This window comes from Colletotrichum fioriniae, assembly GCF_027942845.1.
Source record: "Colletotrichum fioriniae strain IMI 355084 chromosome Unknown scaffold_3, whole genome shotgun sequence".
NCBI classification, from domain to species: domain Eukaryota; kingdom Fungi; phylum Ascomycota; class Sordariomycetes; order Glomerellales; family Glomerellaceae; genus Colletotrichum; species Colletotrichum fioriniae.
In genome coordinates, this window is record NW_027076839.1 from 1,818,854 (window position 1) to 1,838,126 (window position 19,273).

General features: G+C 53.1%; 2 protein-coding genes across 2 annotated transcripts; one reads left to right on the forward strand and one right to left on the reverse strand.

Annotated features, from left to right (window-relative positions):
* Positions 1-11,122: 11,122 nt before the first annotated feature.
* On the forward strand, positions 11,123-13,103 carry N0V96_003391 (uncharacterized protein; the record flags this gene model as incomplete). The annotated part of the gene is made up of 3 exons (XM_053191167.2): positions 11,123-11,194; positions 11,271-11,435; positions 11,493-13,103. 3 exons carry the CDS (start codon positions 11,123-11,125, stop codon positions 13,101-13,103), a joined length of 1,848 nt encoding a protein of 615 aa, XP_053051592.2.
* A 2,718-nt stretch (positions 13,104-15,821) lies between these two features.
* On the reverse strand, positions 15,822-18,902 carry CSE1 (importin-alpha export receptor; the record flags this gene model as incomplete). Its single annotated transcript, XM_053191168.1, has 4 exons — positions 15,822-16,449; positions 16,506-16,809; positions 16,867-18,744; positions 18,833-18,902. The coding sequence occupies 4 exons, from the start codon at positions 18,900-18,902 to the stop codon at positions 15,822-15,824; spliced, it is 2,880 nt and encodes a 959-aa protein (XP_053051593.1).
* Between the last annotated feature and the right edge of the window lie 371 nt (positions 18,903-19,273).

Genomic DNA, 19,273 nt, shown 5'->3' on the forward strand with positions numbered 1-19,273 from the left:
CAGTTCGTGACATCTTGTCACGCTGGAACTGTAACTTTCAACTCACCCGACTCATTATGCACATAGGTCCAACTGGCGAAGCAGTCTGATACGGAGCCGCACGCTTGTCTATCTCAGTATCTATTAGAACGAGTCATCAGAAAACATCACGTTCACTCAGAAATGCTCACCGATACCCGGTCTTGATATGATCGCTCCCACACCTTGTCTGAATCAGTTGCTTGTCTCCAGAACCATCACAAGGGCATAACTCACTGTTGCCATACAGCTACACAATCAAGTGTCAACTTCTTCAACTCCCAAAGCAAGACAACTTTCATAAGATGATTTGAATTACTCACGTAATTCCTCCCACGAGAGCAACAATGCCGCCGCCGCCGTCCTTTCAACCTTTTCTTCCGCCTCCTGACTCGGCCCGCTCCAACTCCATAGCCGCCTCCCGGGAGAGTCGTTGTCGATGACCGTCCTCAGCCTGCGCCTCAACGCGGAAGTTGATAGGAGTGCTGCCATTGCGATGCGCGGCTATTCCTACCTCTTCCTTTCTCCCTCTCGCGCGGGACCGTTTCTTGGGGGGCGCGATCTGGGTTTGCTAGATCGGCCACGATGTATATGTCCACGCCCGTAAATCAGTCTCTCAAACTTTCCAAAACTGGATTCAACTGTCGGACATGGGCTGAGTAAGTGCGGCAACTAAACGCCCAATCAAAATGGTTTCGAAGAGGCTATAATGCAACCTAAAAGTCGCGAGTACGATACCACAATAACCAAAGCAATGCTCATGAAAATCATCAACACTTCAAACAAACAGAAAAAGTCCCATCAAAAACATTGAAAAAAAAAACAGAAAAATCCCATCGTGAATTCCTTCAATGCCACGAATTTACCTTATTCGCTTCTTCATTGCCGCCATACCCGCCAAACAGGTGTACCAAAACAAGAAAAAGCCCACCGACTCGAAACCGCGCCCCGGAAGCGCGCCGATCCGGTGCGTCCCGTGCATCGGACCACCGCTAAATTGCGACGACGCTGATGCATGCCCATGAATAATGCAATTGGTATTCCGTAACCTCATCCAATCGAGAAGAGCGTTAACAAGAAAAACCGCTAGGAGAAAAAAGGCGAGCATAGAGCAGAGGAGGAATCGTGCTTGGGAAGGGGAAGACGTGCGTTGATACAAGGTTGGACCCTGGATTTGGGAGCAAACATCGTGGTTCGCTGACGCCAGCTATGTGAACTAAGCTGAAAGCAGGAGATATTCTGGCATTGTCTTTGGAGTCGGAATGACACACGTTTAGCCAACAGAAACTACATGGACGTTTTGACGTTCTAACAGAGAGACTTGACTGACTAGCAGACTGAACAAGACCAACGCTAGCCGGTTGGCGGAGGGTATTTGGGAGGTCTGACCACGAATTAAGCACCTGAACGTAGTTCAATTTTGGCAACGTTAGACAGGTAGAGTATATCCAGGGTTGTTTCCACGAGCGGACTTGATGGACTACGAGACCTGATATCGATGGAAACACCGATGCCGAGGACAGTTCGAGAATGAGAATGAGATGATCACCCTAAGCTTTTTTTATTTATTTATTTTATCTGAATCATGGCATCGCAGCCTATACCATAGGAATATTACCGGTGGCCTGACCTCAGCTGATCAGACGCTCCAAGTCGATCGCCCCCTCCTATAAATGGATCGAATCGACAGTGGCGTCGACGGCGACGTTAAGTCGTTGATTTTGTGTTTATAGTTTCTAGACATGACTACATGGTACGCAAAGTTTATCTCTGTGCCCAGAAAAGTCAAACATAACTTCGCAATTCAAAAGCCAGTCACCGAGCCAGAAGATATAGGGCCTATAGGCAAAGATGCCCTCTGTCTACTCGTCAGATTCACCATACCGGACCATAAAGCCAACATCATACTGCTTTCTCACCATAGTCGTTGCGCTTTTTGCGAAAACCAACACGCCACGTCCGAAGCGTGGGCTATCTAGATACAAGACCAAGTGGCAGAATCCCTATTTGAACCCCATGAGATCTAAATGACATCCATGGCAAACCATGTAGTTCCTTCCGAGACTACTTCACTCTCCATCACTATCGAACACACGGGACTGTCTTCAGAGCCGGCTAGCTGTCTCTGCCCACCAAAGCCAATCAATATTCAGTATAAAAAGGTCAGAGATAGTACCCAATTTGTCTTCTTCTCCTCAGCGGGGACATTGAAGTCAGCCCATTCCTTCTCCTGTTATATTCTTCATAGGGGTGGCCACGAAGGCCGACGTGGAAGTTCGCAAGCTTTCCATCCTAAAGCGAGATTTTCTCACCAGCCTCCCGTGTTTGCCCGCCACCTCTGATACCCAAGTATTCTACCTAGTATGACCACCTGGAAACGACGGGATACTGAAAAGAGTGATTGAGGCCGATATAAGCGCCACCCTCCAAAGAGAAATGTCTGGCCCAAGACTCAGACAACTATATCAGCGGCGCACAATGCCCGAGAGAACTTACACGTTCAACTCTGCGGTCTCTACTTGACGTTGTAAGCCGCCTTTAGTAGGAATCTACTTTTATGCCAGACGGGGAGCACATCAACCTTTCGCCGAGCTTTAGTCCACATTACTACAGACTTCTCAATGATAGGACGGCATGCCTGCCTCTGATGAATACTCCATACCGGTATGAGGCAGAAATGTCGTCGGTTCTTTTGCTAAGCCACCAGGACATCAAAGCGAGGCATATCATATAATAATCATAATCGCCTACGGCGCTCGGCGTTTGCCTTCTCCCTAAATCGCATGGATGAATTCAAGGACGGCTTCCTGGTGAGCGCAGTCTGGGGGAGGATAGTCTCAACCTTGAGCACGTCCAGTCCTTTCCACAGCTGCAAAGCCTCCATCGGATGGTAACACCGGAAGCGAAGAAAATGGGCCATCCTCGTGAGTATGTCGACAAACCCGCTGAATTGCAAACAGTTAACGACGCATTGGCCCCGGGAGACAGGATTGAAAGCGTCAGCTCCTTTGCGTACAAGGGGCTGTAGTATCAGCTCTGTATCCTCGCGCCTTGGCAATCAATGTGCCCTTCCTCACAGCGAGATTGATACCAGTGATGGAGCTCGAGCGTCGTGGTGGATGAAGGCAGCCATATACACCGGATTGAGAACCACTTACATGAGACGAATGTCGCCAGCCATTCTATAGCACGCTTGCGCGTCTTCTTCCCTCTGAATCCCTTTCAGCCACCGACATCCAAAAGCCTTACATGTTTCTGGAAGCCTTCGTTCACATGACGAACTCCTTGAAAACGTTGTCGAGGGCTGTCAGCCACCATATAGGTAAGACACCGAACAAAGAAGCAATGTCCGAACCCAGACTTCCCGTCAAGCCCATCTCGTCGTTATTGGCATCCGGCACTCTGAGAGCCGCCGCCTCGCAAAGATGCTACCGGTCGGGCCAAGCCTCGTGCAACGTCGAATCCTCAAAATCTCAAAAGGGCGTCACCCCGTGCTCCGTGACCGTAAAGCCTTTTCTCGATCTTGGTACGGGTCGGCCGACTCTCAGCGCCAGAGCTTGAGCGAGACATTCCGCGTGCAACGTTTCCCGAAATCGCACTCCATCCTGACTCGCCATCGGGCCGGTGTTGCATGGCGCTCATTTACACTGCGACTCAGGCAGCAGGTTTTTGCCAAAACCCCCCCCAACATAGTGCCAACTCCGGGTTTCTGGGTTCTGAGTAGTGACGAGAGTAAGCTTACGTGCAGGGTGCGCCTGAAGCTCAGTGGTCGCTGTGGTCTGTAGAGAGGGTGCGTAATTAACTTGTCGGAGGAGACTGCAACCTCAAAACCTCGCGATCGTCCTCGCTTCGAGGTGGATATAGCTTGTCGATCCGCTTCACCACGTTGCCCCTCCGCACGAGGATCGTCAATCAACAAGTCGGAACGAGGGACGGGCTTTTTCGAGACGCTACCCTGTCGATCCCAGTGCTCGCCGTGGCCTACGGACTGATACATTCTCCAGACAGGCCTTTGGTCAACGACTCGTTTCCTGTTTTCTTGGAGGTACACAAACCAGATGGCTGGGATAGCTTCTCATCACCGCTTGATGATGTGTAACGACCCTAGGTCATGTCTCAGACATGTCATCTAGTGCGACCAGCTGCTGTGGGATCATCGAGGGCGAGAATCCCATAATGGGGGTTTCCGTGATCTGGAAGCCAGTCGACCTGCCTCGGAGGGCGTCGTGGGCGTGCACACAGAAACGGACCGCTCATATGACGAGCAAAGGGCGAAAGTACCCCCGGTTCTTCATGATCCTCAGCGCAAGGTACGAGTCAATATCCCCGTCTCTCCACGATTCGAAAGAATACGATGCCCCCAATACTACTGTAAAGTGGCTAGTGCTGAGGCGGCTTGTGCTCACTGGCAAGGGTGCAGTCCGCAGTGTCAGAGGGTATTACAGATCGCTTTCATAGGATTTGTGAGACAATGTGGGCGTAGGACAATGCTTAGAGATCCCGTCTACGGTCTGACGGGTGCTGTATCCGGAAAATGAAGACGAATTCATCTCTCTGATGCAAGACACGACTGGTATCTGCCGCCGAGGAGAGAGTGCGTAAGAGTGTGCCAGCGCTGGCTCCTTGTTTGCACATCTCACTGTGCACGTTTGCTGCAATGGCAGCTGTAAGAAAAAATACGTCTGATGAAAATGGGAGTCCGAGGCACTCAAGTCCCTAACTGACCGAAGCTATTGGCGCATATCGCAAGCCACACGAGAATCTCAATGTTGGCCTGGACCTTGGCGGGGTATGAGTGGATATGTCGAGGACCTTCTACTAGGCAGTAAGACTGACAGTCATGTCCAAGATGGCATTTCTGGCGTTAAACCCGCATCAATGCCACGCGATTGACAACTGGCCAAGATGATCGAATCTGCTTAGGTCTAAGAGGAAAAAGCAAGCGAAGAGGGTTAAAGTATGTGGAGAGGCTCCTCAGAGGTGGATCAGGGGCATCTTCTTTGCAATGCGCCAACCGCCCTTCAAACGCAAGCCACCTGCGTGATGCCAACCAACTAGGCTGTTTCGGGGGCGCCCATCAGCTAGAGCCTCGGTACTCGCACGAGATCCAGGTCAAGTCGGTCGACGGATGGTCTGACAGCCTGACAGTGCAAGGCATGAATACTGAATTCGTACGGATATCTGTATCCCTACGGAGTCTCCGTGCAGAAAGTGAGAAATAATGATTCCGAACCATTCGGAGCGGACTAGGTACAACGGCGATGTCGCCAGGGTTCGGCGGCGGACGTTATCCCGGGCCGGCCGTATCTGGCAAGCTGAACAAGCTGTGCAAATACCCCACCCGAGACAAAAAGCGGTTGGCTTGATCGGCCGGACGGAGATCCAGTGGCGGGCGCACAGCTCGGGCGAGTAGTTCAATCTGGGTTTAGAAGCTGATAGCAGCGCTTGCGGCGTAAGAGGGACGATCGCTGATGACGATGCAGTCTCTGATGGGGGTTGGACTGAATGCTCTGATGCTGGAGCGTCAGCGAGATGAGCGATGAGAGGCCGTTGATAAAGGACCCATTGTTCGGCCCCGGATTGGGGTGCTTTGTCCGCTCCTTAAATCCGTCTTCTGTGTGGTCAACCCTGATCCTGGCCGCTTCCGCTGCTGCGTGCCCTGCAAGATTGGCGACGTTGAGCCAGGGGCACATACGTTAGGTGGTTCAGAGATATTGCGAGCGTTTGATCTGTCATAAGCGTTACGTCGCCCAGAAGTAGACTGGCATTGCCTTCGTTTCCTGAACGCGGGGGATGTATGTCCGTAGTGAATGAGGCGTATCCGTACAAACTTGGCATTTCGTTGGGTGCAGCGGCAGGCATAATCTTTTCTACACTAGCAAAGATGTAAGCCGAGAAAACCATGCAGTACATTGACCAGATGGTCGGTGCATCCAAATGTCCAAGATGCCGGGCTTGCACGGAGACATCTTAATCGAAATCGGTTCGACTGCCGACGGCCAGGGGCATTGTGAAAGTGGAAGAGGGCATCGACGTGCTGATGCTCAAAATGGTAGATAGGACTGCGTTGTTCTGGAGCAACGAGCTGAAGGGGGATGTCGGCTGCACTGGTCTGTCCAAAGTAGGACATCGCCCGTAGCTGATTGCCGGAACTTCTGCAGCAAAGCAAGCAAGTCGACACCATCTTGGACGGCTGAGAATCGAGAGCCCTGGCCCAATTCCCGCACATGACCAGCTAATATTTGCCCGACAGGGCAGTTTTTGCCAGGGACGAGCGGCGCAGGCCGGTCTACTGTGTAGACTAGACTGTCTAGTCCAGGAGGCGCGCATTGAAAGGCAAGGCACAGTAAATAGGTTGATGGATACCTCGGAGGCCATGGTGTGCTGCATGCATTAAGATCTCCGCAACGGTGCAGCATCATGGCGGAGAGGTTGGGAGTTGGCGGAGACAGGAGGGCTTGGAGGGCTTGGAGCGGCCATGCCAGAATCACAACCAGAGCTGTCCAGGGCCCTCCAGGAGCCTTGAGTCCAGGACTAGTCTATGACGGTGACTAGCCAGTCGGGCTTGCGATGCGAGATGGGTGCGGTCTCACTGGCTTCATATTGGAGAGGCCACATGGGCTTTAGCTTGGGTCCCTTTATTAGCGTTGATGGTTGATGCGATGCAACGCGATGCCATGCCATGCGAGGCCTGCATGTGCTGCATATTTGAGTGCGCCCGCCCGCCCAACTGCAGGCTCAAGACAATCAGATCTGATATGTCGCTGGACTAATTAGACCGGACCAGACTTGGACGCTGCATACACTGAGGCGGCGATGAAAGAGCTTGGACACCTGTGCGGATGAGCACGAGTGGGGAGCGAGGTGGAAGGTTCGGTCAATGAGATCCGCTACGTGGCGTCGTAGGTAGGAAACAAGTGCCCAGCGTCCGAGTATGCTCCACGGATGCTGCGGCGGTTAAAAAGTGACGAGAGAGGGGGCGATACTTGGTTCATCAGATATGGTCTGATGCTGATGTCTGTTAAAGTAGCGGTGGGGGAAGAGGTATGGAGATTCTCGTCGAACAATGCGCTCGAGATCCGTCTCTCTGACAACGACTCCAAGCTGAAGACTGGAGTTACAGGTATCCGTCTCCTTACTACGTCTGCATCAAGTGACGAAAAGTCTCCGGCGGCCAATTTTGTTTGCCTCTCTTGTCTCCCCTGTCGTTGTCGGCAGGAGCAGCCGCAGAGCAAGACCAGCAAGCGGTGTTGTGTCGTATTGGAGGCTCGGAACGGCACATGAGCAGGACTAGTGCAGAGTCGCAAGAGTCAGGAACGACGGTGGCCGTTTCCTAGCTGATGTGATGCGATTTGCGAACCAACATAGGACGTTGTGTGGAAATGGCACGCATGTGGAGGGTATAATAGTGGCTGGCGTGTCGTTGAGAAGAAAACCAGCCCATGGCACCGTGTACGAAGTACGAGGTGTTTCCGGAGTTGTGCAGGAATGCGCTCGGTACCAGCGCGGCGGTGATTGATGAGCTCCGGGTTAGGCGTCCAAGATGGAGGTGGGTAATATGAAGTTGCAATGACATGCCACACACAGCCATGTATGACACAAGCTACGATCCGGCTCCCGAGATGGCGTCCCCCATTGATGTCTTGCTCTCACGTTCTGACTCTTGGAGGAGCCGGCCTGAAACTGTACGACGCTGACTGCCGCCAACAACCGGAGCCGGGACGATTCCCGGTTCCTTTTGGTCTCGGTGGTATAGTTTTGGGGAAACAAACGGCTCGACCGGTGACGCCGCAAAGTCAGCTAGGCAGTTGAGGTGGAGAAGCGGTGGCTGATAGGATGAAATGCGATGCCGTCTCAAGTCGATTCGATCTGATGGGAAAGTACGGATGGCGTATGAGTTGACAACGAAAGTCGACGAGGATATCAAAGAAGCGGACGGTAGGAGATGCGCTAGAGGATAGTAAGAGACACGGCTTCGGGCGGATGGACTGAAAGCCAGTGAGGACGTCTGCAAACGGCGATAGAGTCGAAACGGCGCCAGCGTCATCTGAAAGCAGTCAAGCTCTTGGTGTCTGTATCCGTATGTACTCCGTGCAGTAGGTGAGTGAGGTAGTCAGTAGGCGAGAGGAATATTTCTCCCTGGAATTGCAGCATTGTTGCGTGTGTGTCCCTGGAGACGTTGAGAGGGTTGACGGGAATGACAGACAGGGGAGAGGTGGGTAGTGGACGGAGGAAAAGACCAGAGCTCGCAGCTGGACCGGGGCCGCTGCAGGGGCGTAGCAGGGATGAAAGAGGGTGAACCAGGGCCAGCATGGCTAGAAGAGGGCTAATGTGTTTCTCTTTTAGCGATAGAAGTCTTCGAGTGTTTCCGCCCCTCTACTGCGCAGCAAGAGGCCCTCTCGCGTCTCGGCGCCCCTCGGTTCCTGGCAGTGGAAGCGTCACGATGTGGACGACGCAGTCTTGTGGTGGAGCGACTCTAGCTGTAGAATTGTATTGGTAGTTCCATGGGGGACCGCCAGTAGTCTGCTGATGCCCTGTATGCGTACGAATAGTCTCTGTGGCGATGGAACATACCCATCGAGGCAGACAGGGCTCATCCATCTGACAGCGCTTCTGCCGTGTGTGGCGTGGCTCTCTTCTTCTCGTTCTTCTTGTTCTTCTTCTTCTCCTATTGCCTTGTTTCCGTGTTTCCGCTTCTTCGAATTGCATCCACTCCGGACTCTTTCTCTTTTGGTCCAGGGGCTTCCGAGGAGAGGTAGGGAGGTATCTCATGTATATGGTGCGCCTAGAGATTCGAATGCATGACATGATTTTGGGGGAGAGAGAGGCAGTCGTCTATGTATGTATGCTGCTGGCTCGGAGACCGAGTGTCTCTATGTATGTGCTGTCTTGAGCATGATGCAGAGTGACTGTACTCTGATGCAAGTCAATTAGAAGAGGATGCGTCCCAAGATAGCCTCGGAATAAGGTGAGGTCTGTCTGGAGAGAGAAAAGATTCAGTCAATGTCAATGGCAGGAATGAAGGAGCGGTACGTACCGTGTCTTGTCCTTTCCGCAAGGTAAGGTACCTTAAGGTGGTAAGGTATCCACTCTCATATCCATCTGTTCCCGATAGCAGCGTGTCATTGGATGAAATGAGATGCCAGTGGAAGTGCCCCCAAGATGCAAAGCGGTCTCGAAGAAGGATGGGTCAGGGACATCCCCGTCCCTGTTCCAATGGTCCTGCCCTGAACCCGGTACTTGCGGGTTGCACTTGCCATCGTTGCTTTGCGCAGGTACCGTTCGTTCCTTCCATTCTTTTCCATTTCCAAGACTGGACGGCAAGACCACAGGGCACTCAACAGTCAACACAGGCACAGGCACACAGGGCAGGCACGCAGGCACGGCGGGGACCCGATTTAATTTTTCATTTTTTCTTCTTCTTTTTTCTTGCCTTCCTCCTTGGCCCCCCATCCCCCTGCGGAGAGCACCCTGTCCTTGACATCCCGACCGCGACCAGCGCCGGTACGTATCGAATGTACCTCGAGAACAGTGACAAGCAGCGAGTATTTCTCAAGGTATCCGTCCCTTGACCTTGTGTCGTCCACGCAATAAAGGTACCTGGCTCGGTAAGGTAGTGTATTTCCTCCTATTCCATCTTTCCTGCCTACGATATGACATATGTACGTGACTATAAATGCGTATGCCTACGTCCGTACCTCTGCGTTGGAGGGTGCTCTGCAGCTAGAGCCAACAAAGAAGACCCGGAAATGTGACAAAAGAGAGAGAGAGTGTACGGATATCTATGTCACCACCTTATGTACAAGAGCAAACAACTACTGCGTAGGGAAGGAGGTAGTGACATGGAAGTCAAAGTGTTTGCTGCGCTACATTTGAAATACACGTGCGAGGCAGATGCGCATATCCACCATTCCACCATTTCACCCCCGATCCAGTCCCAGTGATTCCAGACTACTGTGTATTAGCCCTTCCCGTCAAGTCCTCGCGTCTTGGGTCTTGGACTCTTGGGCCTTGGGCCTTGGTCTTGCTTAATTTCGCCTACCGCATAGTACGGACCGCTCCAGGACGGTGCGGTAAGGCATGGTACCCGTATGGCCTCCACTTACTCTTCTACTTCTGTGTCTACGTCTGCTTCTGCTTCTCTTCTTTTGCTCCGTAGATTATTCTCCTAGACTCCTGGTACCTTGTCCTCCGTCCTGCCTCCCTTCCCTCAGTCCCCATTGTCTCCTCTTTGGCTCCATGTCACTGCGGGTTGTGGACTGGCCCTCGCAGTGTCCCGTCTTCAGCGTGGAATCGTAATCATTCCCAGCTTCTCCTTACCCACACCCCCCAACATCCCATCCGCTTCATTCGCCGTTAATGACTACAATCTTAAACAAAAAGAATTGCTACCCTCCGCACCAGCAATCCAGTCTGCTTCTCTTCATGCCATTGTTCGCCGGCTCCGTCCCTGGAGCTTGAACCCCCTCCTCAATCTCCTGCAGACCGCCTTCGCGGCTCGCCTTGGCCTTGCACTTACCTTAGTAACGAATTCCCGTCCCTTTCACCACTTCACCCCCCTCCCCTCCTCCATCATTGGCGGCCCCCATCCACCACGACCACACTACTACCAGTCTACCACCACCGCTTACCTACTTCACACACACCTTACACCTCTTTCTCTACTTTCCTCCGCCATCGCGCCTCATTTCTTCTTCTTCTTCTTCTTCTTCTTCTCCCAAGCCGACCCAATCTCTGCTTCAGCACAAACCGTTGTTTATTCTCGCGCAGGTCAGGGGCGCTGGAGCCAGAGACATCCATGGGAACAACGCACTGGTCCCTTTGTGCAGACCCGAGATACCGAATCCCCATCTCGACCCTGTAAACTTGTCTGTCATCGATCCGACCTTTCTTCTGCTACATGCACAGCGCAACCACCGTCGTCAACCCTCGTTTAGACTGCATCAAGTCCTCCACCACCGACGCCTGCATTCAACGTTAAGCATGCTTTTTTAAATCTTCAACCGGATACCTTGGATACCTTTCGAATTCCTCTTTGGAGTAACGAGGGTGCCTGGATACGCCTCACTAGTCACAACACTTGCCTCAGCCTCTTCCATCAGCCATGGAAACTTGCGAGGGAGTTCTCTTGATACCCCCTGATCGGGGCCAGATCTTGGGTCGCGCCATCTGGAAGGTATGGAATTGCGTTCGAATCCTCTGCAGCATTGCCGTCCGAGAACCTTGTCTCTGACATTTGCTTCTTTTTCTAGCCACGATATGTAGTTGTGGGAGGTCGTAATGTCTACAGAGAAGCCGTCACCAGTCCGACTTTCCCCCAAAATGCCGCCTCAACCCGCTCAACCGGGACCGGTACCAGATCCCAGCCGCGGACCCCTGGCAACGACGACTACTACATCTCCATCTTCAAGTCAAAGGTAAGGCTCAACATGACGGAGTTCTCTGGCCCAAACCTAAGCCACCTGAACTTGCAGGACGATTGGGAGCCCTCCTACCAATACCCCGTCAGCTCTGTCATAGACTGTCAGGTGCAAATGCTCGCCCATCGCAAGCAGGGCCCCGTTCTGCCCACTCTCGTCATCACCATCAACGACAAGGAAAAGAAGCGCCGTTCCAGTAGGGCTGCTGGCCTCATCTCGAGCAAAGAGTCTACTGCCACTACGCTCTGGTTCCGAACTCCTCCCGACGACCATCACATTAGTCTACATGAATGGGCCCGGTTTATTATTTCGAGAAAGCTCCCCATGAGCCCCGAAAGCCCGGCTTCTCCCTCTTTCACCAACCCCTTCGCCCAGCAGCGTTCTCGAGATGTTGACTACTTCCCCCGCCCTCCAAGTGGGAACCCGAATCCCCGTGGCACTCTGCAACACAAGAATTCGACGCAGACATACTCCAGCCGAGACCGCCCCATCACATTCAGCTCCGATTCCCCGAGTTTGCGTTCTAAGCGCAGTGATGTCTCATCTCCGACAAGCACTACCCATCCTGCTCATATGGGCTTCACCATCCCAGATCCCAATAAATACACTACCGTCCTCCCGAGCGACATCCCCTCCCCTGTCACAACGATGTCCATGAGCGACTACCAACGAAGCGAACTGATTGAGGGATGGACAGCGGCACAAGGACGTTCGTCGACCATCAGCTCACCGATCCGCGGCCGAGGCAGCGTCAGCTCAGGAGGTGCCCAACCTTTTCCGGGTGCCGATTCCAGTTCACCACCGAACCAGCGAGAGACGATCCTGGATCGAGCTTTCCAGCTGCGATGCATCCCTGGCTCCGAACTCGAGACTCCGGGTGAAGAAAAGCTCACTTCGCTGGCTCGGTTCGATGCATTGATGCGGGAGGCCGACGAGAAAGTGCGACAACAGGTGAAAGAAGCACATGCCGAGAAGATTGCCATGCTGAGCGCATTCGATGTCGATGAGGACTCATCCGAAGAGGAGGCTGACGACGACGAGGAAGATGAAGACGACGACGAGCATGACGAATATGCACACGAGGCAGATGCCAGTGGCAATCGCCAAACCTTGATCGCACCCAATGCCCAACGCGCCCTGGAATATCTTGCTAGTCGCCAAGAAGAAGCCATGTCACCTCGCTCGCCCGTGATGAGGAGCCCGCCTGCCAACTTCAGTGTTCCCCTGCAGGCTCCTGCGCGACCACACACGGCGCATTCCAAGATGCGGCCGGGTGTGACGCAAAGGACGTACAGCCAAACTCAGCCCGTGGGCCAAGAGAGGCTCGATGTGCCAACCTCTTCATCCGGTAAGACATCCGATGATGCCAACTTCCGAACCAACGGGGAAAAGCGGGCGTCCGGCTCCAGCGCCAAGCGACTCAGCTTCAGCGAGTTCACCAAGCGTCTCTCGAGCACCAGCAGCTTACTTCTCGTCCAGACCAACACCAGCGGCGGGAGCAGTTGCGGCAGCAGCGAGTTCGACCCAAGTCCATCTCAGGTACCCAAAGGTACTTTGAACGCTAGGGGCGTTCCTCCACGACCTCGAGACCTCGAGAGAGAGGATCAAGAACGACGCTGTGGATGGCGAAACAGCATCGGATTCACCGAGGGCGGTATGATTTAATTCGAATCACTACCACCTGCCAGTCGTCATGATTACCTACCCTCTTTACTATTGTCCACTCCGGGGCCGGATTTAACCGACATCATTATTCTTTCACCAAAACCAAACCACAACCAACAGCTCAAACTTATACCCAACTCACGCCACAGCATAGTTGATATATGCTGTACGATTTTTGATCTGACGATACCACTGTTTGCATCTAATAACGACTTATGATCGGGGTTCACAGAACACGGACCTGGCGTTTGATATTCGTTCTTCTTCATTACGCGTTGATTTCCCAGTTGGAGGTTTAAAGCATCATTTCGAGGAGGGAGGCATTTATCAAAGGAAGCAACACCTCGATGTCAGAGACTCGAGAGGCCCGGCGGACTCGACAGACTCGCGTCGGTACATCAAGGCACTAGGCAACATGTCGGTCATACCACGTTGCCGCCTGCCCTTTCTTATGTATATGGCAAGTGCCGTCGTCTGTTGTCTGACGAGGCGGGCATGACATGTTTTGCAGGACGTTACCAACGAGTTCCTGACTTTCATTTCTCGACGCAAATTACGTTCAGATGGACATATAGAACTGTTGTAGTACAAAGTTGACGAGAGTGGATGATATACCAATCTATGAAAAGCATTTGAAACATTTCATAATTATTTTCCCTGCAATGGATGAACCCTTGGTGGTATCACAACTCTCCTGGCGTCGGCTTCTTTCTCACCAGGATAAAAAAAAAAAACCTCTTATCCTCCACAACGAGTCAACAACACCCAGTAGCCACCCACTGAAGGGAGATTGAAGCAGCGGTCAAACAGCCTCACTGACGTTCTCACAGTCATGACGTCTCCGCCCATTGTGGCACCGTTCATCTCAATTTCTGGCCCGCGACATCCACGGGCGATTCCCGCGAGATCGGCGTCGTCGCCTTCCTTATTCCCACCATGTTTGCGGTTTTCTCAGTGTCCACAGTACCACAGCACGGAAAACCTCGTCCACCCAGGGGTCCCATATCGTCATGACAAGAAAAACAGGGTCTTTTTCATTGGTGTTCGTCTGGACTCTGCCGGGCGAACATTCCATCCCCCGGCAAACACAATCAGTGGATCGGGACACCCCGGTCTTCCTCAACGGGCTCGGCAAACCCCCCACTTCGGAGAGGGTCTGGAAGCCTGGAAGGGAAAGAAAAAAAAGGACGTGGATTTCAACGCCCCCGTCGAGACGAAAACCTCCTTTACAGGCCCTCTGACTCTCTGTCTCTGAGGCCTTGTTTCCTAGTACGAAGAAGAGGGCAGGAGAAAATCAGGGTAAGCAGTATCCGTAGTTCCAGTCGCCACTACCACCCCATTTGCTGACCCGTGGGCCGTGGCATCGTAGGCCAGGAGCCCTGCGAGGAGGAACCAGGGGCGGGATGAAAACAGTTGAAAGGGTCAATGTCGGTGAATTTGACCTTGGTACGGAATACGGATAGTCGTTGAAGAGCTTTTTTCTTCTTCTATCCCTTCCTATTCAACATCCCGAGTGGTCTTCTCCACAATTACATCTGCCTGCCAACAAAAAATTGACAAGGCTCACAAGGCAAGGACAAACGGACCTCTGGCGTGCCCGAGCTTTTTCTTTCTTTACATTCTTCTACCGCTCCCGGGCCCCCCTTTTTCTTTCGTTGCTTGTGGAGCGTTTACTTTTTTTTTCTAGCCCTTCTAGAAGGTCTGCGCAACTACCGTACGAAGACCTGGATTATAGTAGAATAAACCTCGAGTTTAACAGAGTTCAACGACTAACATCGGCGGCGCCGATGACGGAACAAGGAGCCAGCCTGTCTACTGTGTACACAGTATGCTAGCAAGAGAGTTGACCACACGCTGGCCTGGGCTTTTTGGCCTTTTTCCCGGGCTCTGCGAATCTGGGAGTGGCGACGCTGTCACGACACCCAAGACATTCCACCCACCCACCTTCTACCTACTCCACATCCGGGGATAATGGCAGATTGCAGCTATACGGCACCGCCCGGGAGTTACACTGCAAGAACGATGGGGAGGCAACTCGGGTAAGGAGGGCACGGGGGGTTCACGAGAGGGCAACTAGGGGGTACGTAAGTCGTTCACTCGAGTCTTGCCCTGCACCGGACCGGGGCAGGGGCGGGGGGTATTCTTTCTGCGGACTGGAAAGCGAGCCTACGGATACTTACATATACCCTTCCCTTCCCCCCCAGTCGGGACGACCGAGCTGGAGCGGTGTGGAACTGCGGAACCTGCGGCGGTCGGCGCCGGCAGGTCTGTTCTTCATGGTCATCAAGTATCAGCTCCTCTAGCCACTTGAGGCAAGTTAAGTGCACTGTGACATTGCAAACACAAGATAAACAATCGTCAGTGATCAGCCAGAGGCATTAGAAACGGAAAATGCCTTTTGCTTTTCTAGTCCTCGATACTCGAAAAAGGGGGACGACGCTTGTCACCCAATGCTAATCATCCAGCAAGCCTGAATCGAGTGTTGCACATGATATTTCCTCCACCGCATACGCCTGGCCGTGTCCCGGTCTGGGTGAATCCTTCCCTTCCCATCTTCCCACCGCGTCTTCTTGACGCTTCTTTCCTGCGTCTTTTTTCGGCATCATTCCGCACTCGTTCAAGTAGTCCGTCCTCCTATTGGAGTCTCTGCCATCCACCATGGGCCGTGGACCACGCATAATTGTCCGGCAACCCCATTTCACCGCCTGGTAGCACCTCCTATTGCAAGTACTGTTGCAGTGCTTGCTGCTGCTCCGGCGTGAGACGTGTGTTGACAAAGTTGACAATCGCGCCGTTGTGGCGCTGGTTTGCGGAGCTGATGTACGCGCTGACCCAGGGAGCCACCGCGGTAACCTCTGGGTAATCGTCACGCGCAATCGGCCGGCAGGTGTTGAGCGCAGTGTAGGACAAGCCAAAGCCGATATCATCAACGTCAGCTTCGTTAATGAGTTCATCGCCTAGACCGGCGGAGACCACTGGAGGGTTGACCAAAAGAGCAAGAAGGATCTTGCACGTGTTGGCCCAGCCCTTGGCGAACTTTTGAGCAAAGGCCTGCGACTCGCAGAGAGTCTTGGTAAGACTGACTACTGCGAGCTTACGGTCGACAGGTCGCGCAAGCTTTTCCGTTTCGGCCAAGACAAACGGAGGGTAGACCTTGGCGAAGATGCCCTCCTGAATCTTCTCGGCGTGCTTCATGAAGTAATCAGCACCGAAGCCAGCCTCAACTCGGGACGCCACGAGGTGGAAGAATCGAGCGAAGCGAAGCTTGAGCGAATCCGGCGGGCTGCCCTGGAGCTTGGCGAACAGCAGGTTTAGGATGGTACCGAAGTATTGATCAGTAACCGCACTGAGTCTAGTTAGTACGGGACTTTCAAAAGGTCTGTTGGCAAGGGATAGACATACGGTTCGAATGACTTGACGACGGCCTCCAAAATGTCAAAGGCGTACAACTGGTACTTCTTGACAGCGAGGAGACGCTGAAAAATGCCGAGGATTTGCTCCAACTTGTTCTCAGAGACAATGAAAGCGGAAGTTGCTGGGATGATGGACGACAGAAGTCTGGTGCAAGCTGGGACGTTGCCCTTGGTGTCCCACAGAGCCGGCTCGAGCAGCGGGGACAGGAAAGCCTTGTAGTTGTCGGAGACTGCATCGGGAGGGCTTGACTCCAAGAGCTGCGCCAGAATCTGGAAAATGTATTGCAGGAACTCTGTAACCATCGTTAGTTAAACCTTAAAAGTCATTTTCGTGTCAGTAGTCGACGTACCGGTAACGTCCTCAATCAGAATCTGGTTGAACGGCTCCCAAAGCTTTTGGTTGAAAAGCGCCGCGTGCGTGGACGAGGTATATCTGACGAGAGCGCCGAGGGCCTCGAAGTGGTAGTAGTAGAAGCGCGGGTTACTAGGGTTCTGCTTGATCATGTTTGTGATGGCAACCAAGTGTGTCAGAACAACCTCAACCAGTGGCGCGGCACCGTCCTTCAACACAATGAGAATTCTCATTACACATCTCATCAAGAACTCGTTCTCCTGCAACTTGGCAGGAGTCCTCTCCTTCTCAATCAGCTTGAATAGATGCTCAAGCAAGTCCTTGGCGAACGGCTGGATGTCTTCGCGGGGGAACATGACCTTGCCCGAGTCGTCCGATAGGAACAGCAGACGCTCGACCGCAATCGCAGCATATGAGTAGACCACGTAGTTGTCCGACGCCAGGTTCTGGATGAGGGGAGGGAACGCGAGCTTCCATTGCTCTTTTGTCAGTTGGCTGCGGAATGTGTGCAGGTATTTGATGGCGTCGACCTTGGAGATGGGCTCAACACCTCCGCTGGCCATCAGATCCGCAGCAATGTGCTGTTCGAAAAAGTCCACAACGTTGACCAATGAGTTGACCGTCTTGACACCTTGAGCGGCGGTAACGGAACCCTTGGCCGCGATGGAGATGAAGAGGTACACCGCCGTGTCCTTCGCCTTCCAGTCGGATTTACCCTGCTCCAAGTAGTGGTTGATGTACTTGTACACGACACCAGTGACGAGTTGCTCGTACTTTTCCTGGAGTCTTCTCAAGAAGTCGGTCGCGGACCGGCGTCTCGAGTCGGTGTCTGAGCCCTCCAGATCCCTGCGGATGTACTCGATAGGCTCATCCTCAAACAGCTCCAAATCAGACTCGCGCAGGGCAACGTTGGGCAGGATAACCTTCTCGACCACCTGGCCCAGGACGTTCTCGTCCGCAAAGACACCCGAGTGTTGCGAAGTGCCGGCGACAGCGGTCAGGAAGTGCAAAGCCTTACTGACCAACAGGTCATACTTGGTCTCGGATCCTGTGCTGGAGAGCAGATTCCAGGCATTGGTGATGAAGGGCTCCGTGTATTTGCCAAAGTCCTCGTCGTACTTGAGCGTGTAGAGCTCCAGAGCCTCGCAGATGTCGGCCTTGACGGTATCGATGACGCTAACTTCGGTATCATCGTCGGTTTCGAGGATCGGGTTCGTGTATGTGAGGTACTTGTGCAGTAGTTCTGAGATGGAGGCCAGGTGTTCCTCGAAAATGGGGGGCATATCGTGGGACGAGAGGTCGTAAAAGATCTTGATCATGAGGCTCAGAGACTCGAACCAGTTCTTAAGGGCATCCTTGTTCTGGGCGTTCTTTGTGATTTGCTCGTCGGTCTGGACAAGCAGTTGCACAAAGGGTTGCGCAAACGTGCTAATGACGTGGTTGATCTCAGTGTATAGGTCGTCGGTTCTGAAGAGAGGACGCCAGCGGACGAAAATGGAGTGGGCGACTTCGAGGACACCAATGTTGACCTTGGGATCGACGGGGGAAAACCTCTCGACAAGCTCCTGGGTCAGTGTTTGCCAGCGCTCCCAGAAATCTGAATCGGCAATGATGCTGATAGCATCGCCGAGCTGGGTCTGGATGGTTGGTGGGCAAGAAATCATCAGCCCGATGAGCTGAGACTTGATGGTGTTGACCTCATCGGCGGGGAGCTTGTAGTTGCCATCGGCGTCGACCCAGTTGGAGCGGATGAAGTTCTTGAAGGCCAAGGCGGCGGCTAGACGGGTCTTGAGAGGAAGAGAATCTGAGGCAACAATGTTGAGGAGGTTGAGAGAGTATTGCGGCTTGGCTGCCTCTGCCTTGAGGGCTTGCTCGGCTGGTTTTCACGTTTGTTTATTAGCATACAAACAAGGTTGGCGGGGTACGAGGCAACGGCAACAGCAACGGAAGGGCGAGGGTGGTACCTTTTCTGTGAGTGCTGGGATCTAAAGTAGCGTCCAGCAGCTGGGCAATGGTGCCCATTTGGGAGGCCATCTTGACAGAGTTCGCAGCGTCGGGGGAATGTGTGATTGAGGAGTGGCGGTGGAAGTTTGTCGTAGTGATGGCTTCTTTTTCCAGCGCTGAACTTTTTGGGATGGGGGGAGTGTTGCTGTGGGGGACGAGGCTCCGTGCCGTACCTTAGCTGACCTTATGGAAAAGAGATGGAAGGTGCTGTGGGGCGCTTCCCATCATTGGTTGTTGACAATGACAGACACTGACAAGCGCCAGCCAAAGGCGACCGAGAGCTTTGTCAGAAAAACTGCAGGGAGAGGTAGGTACCTACGAATACACTGCCTACCTTACAGGCTGCCTGTACGTATACTGGGTAAGGTAGGCAAACGCCTAGGCACCAGGGCAAGCGTGCG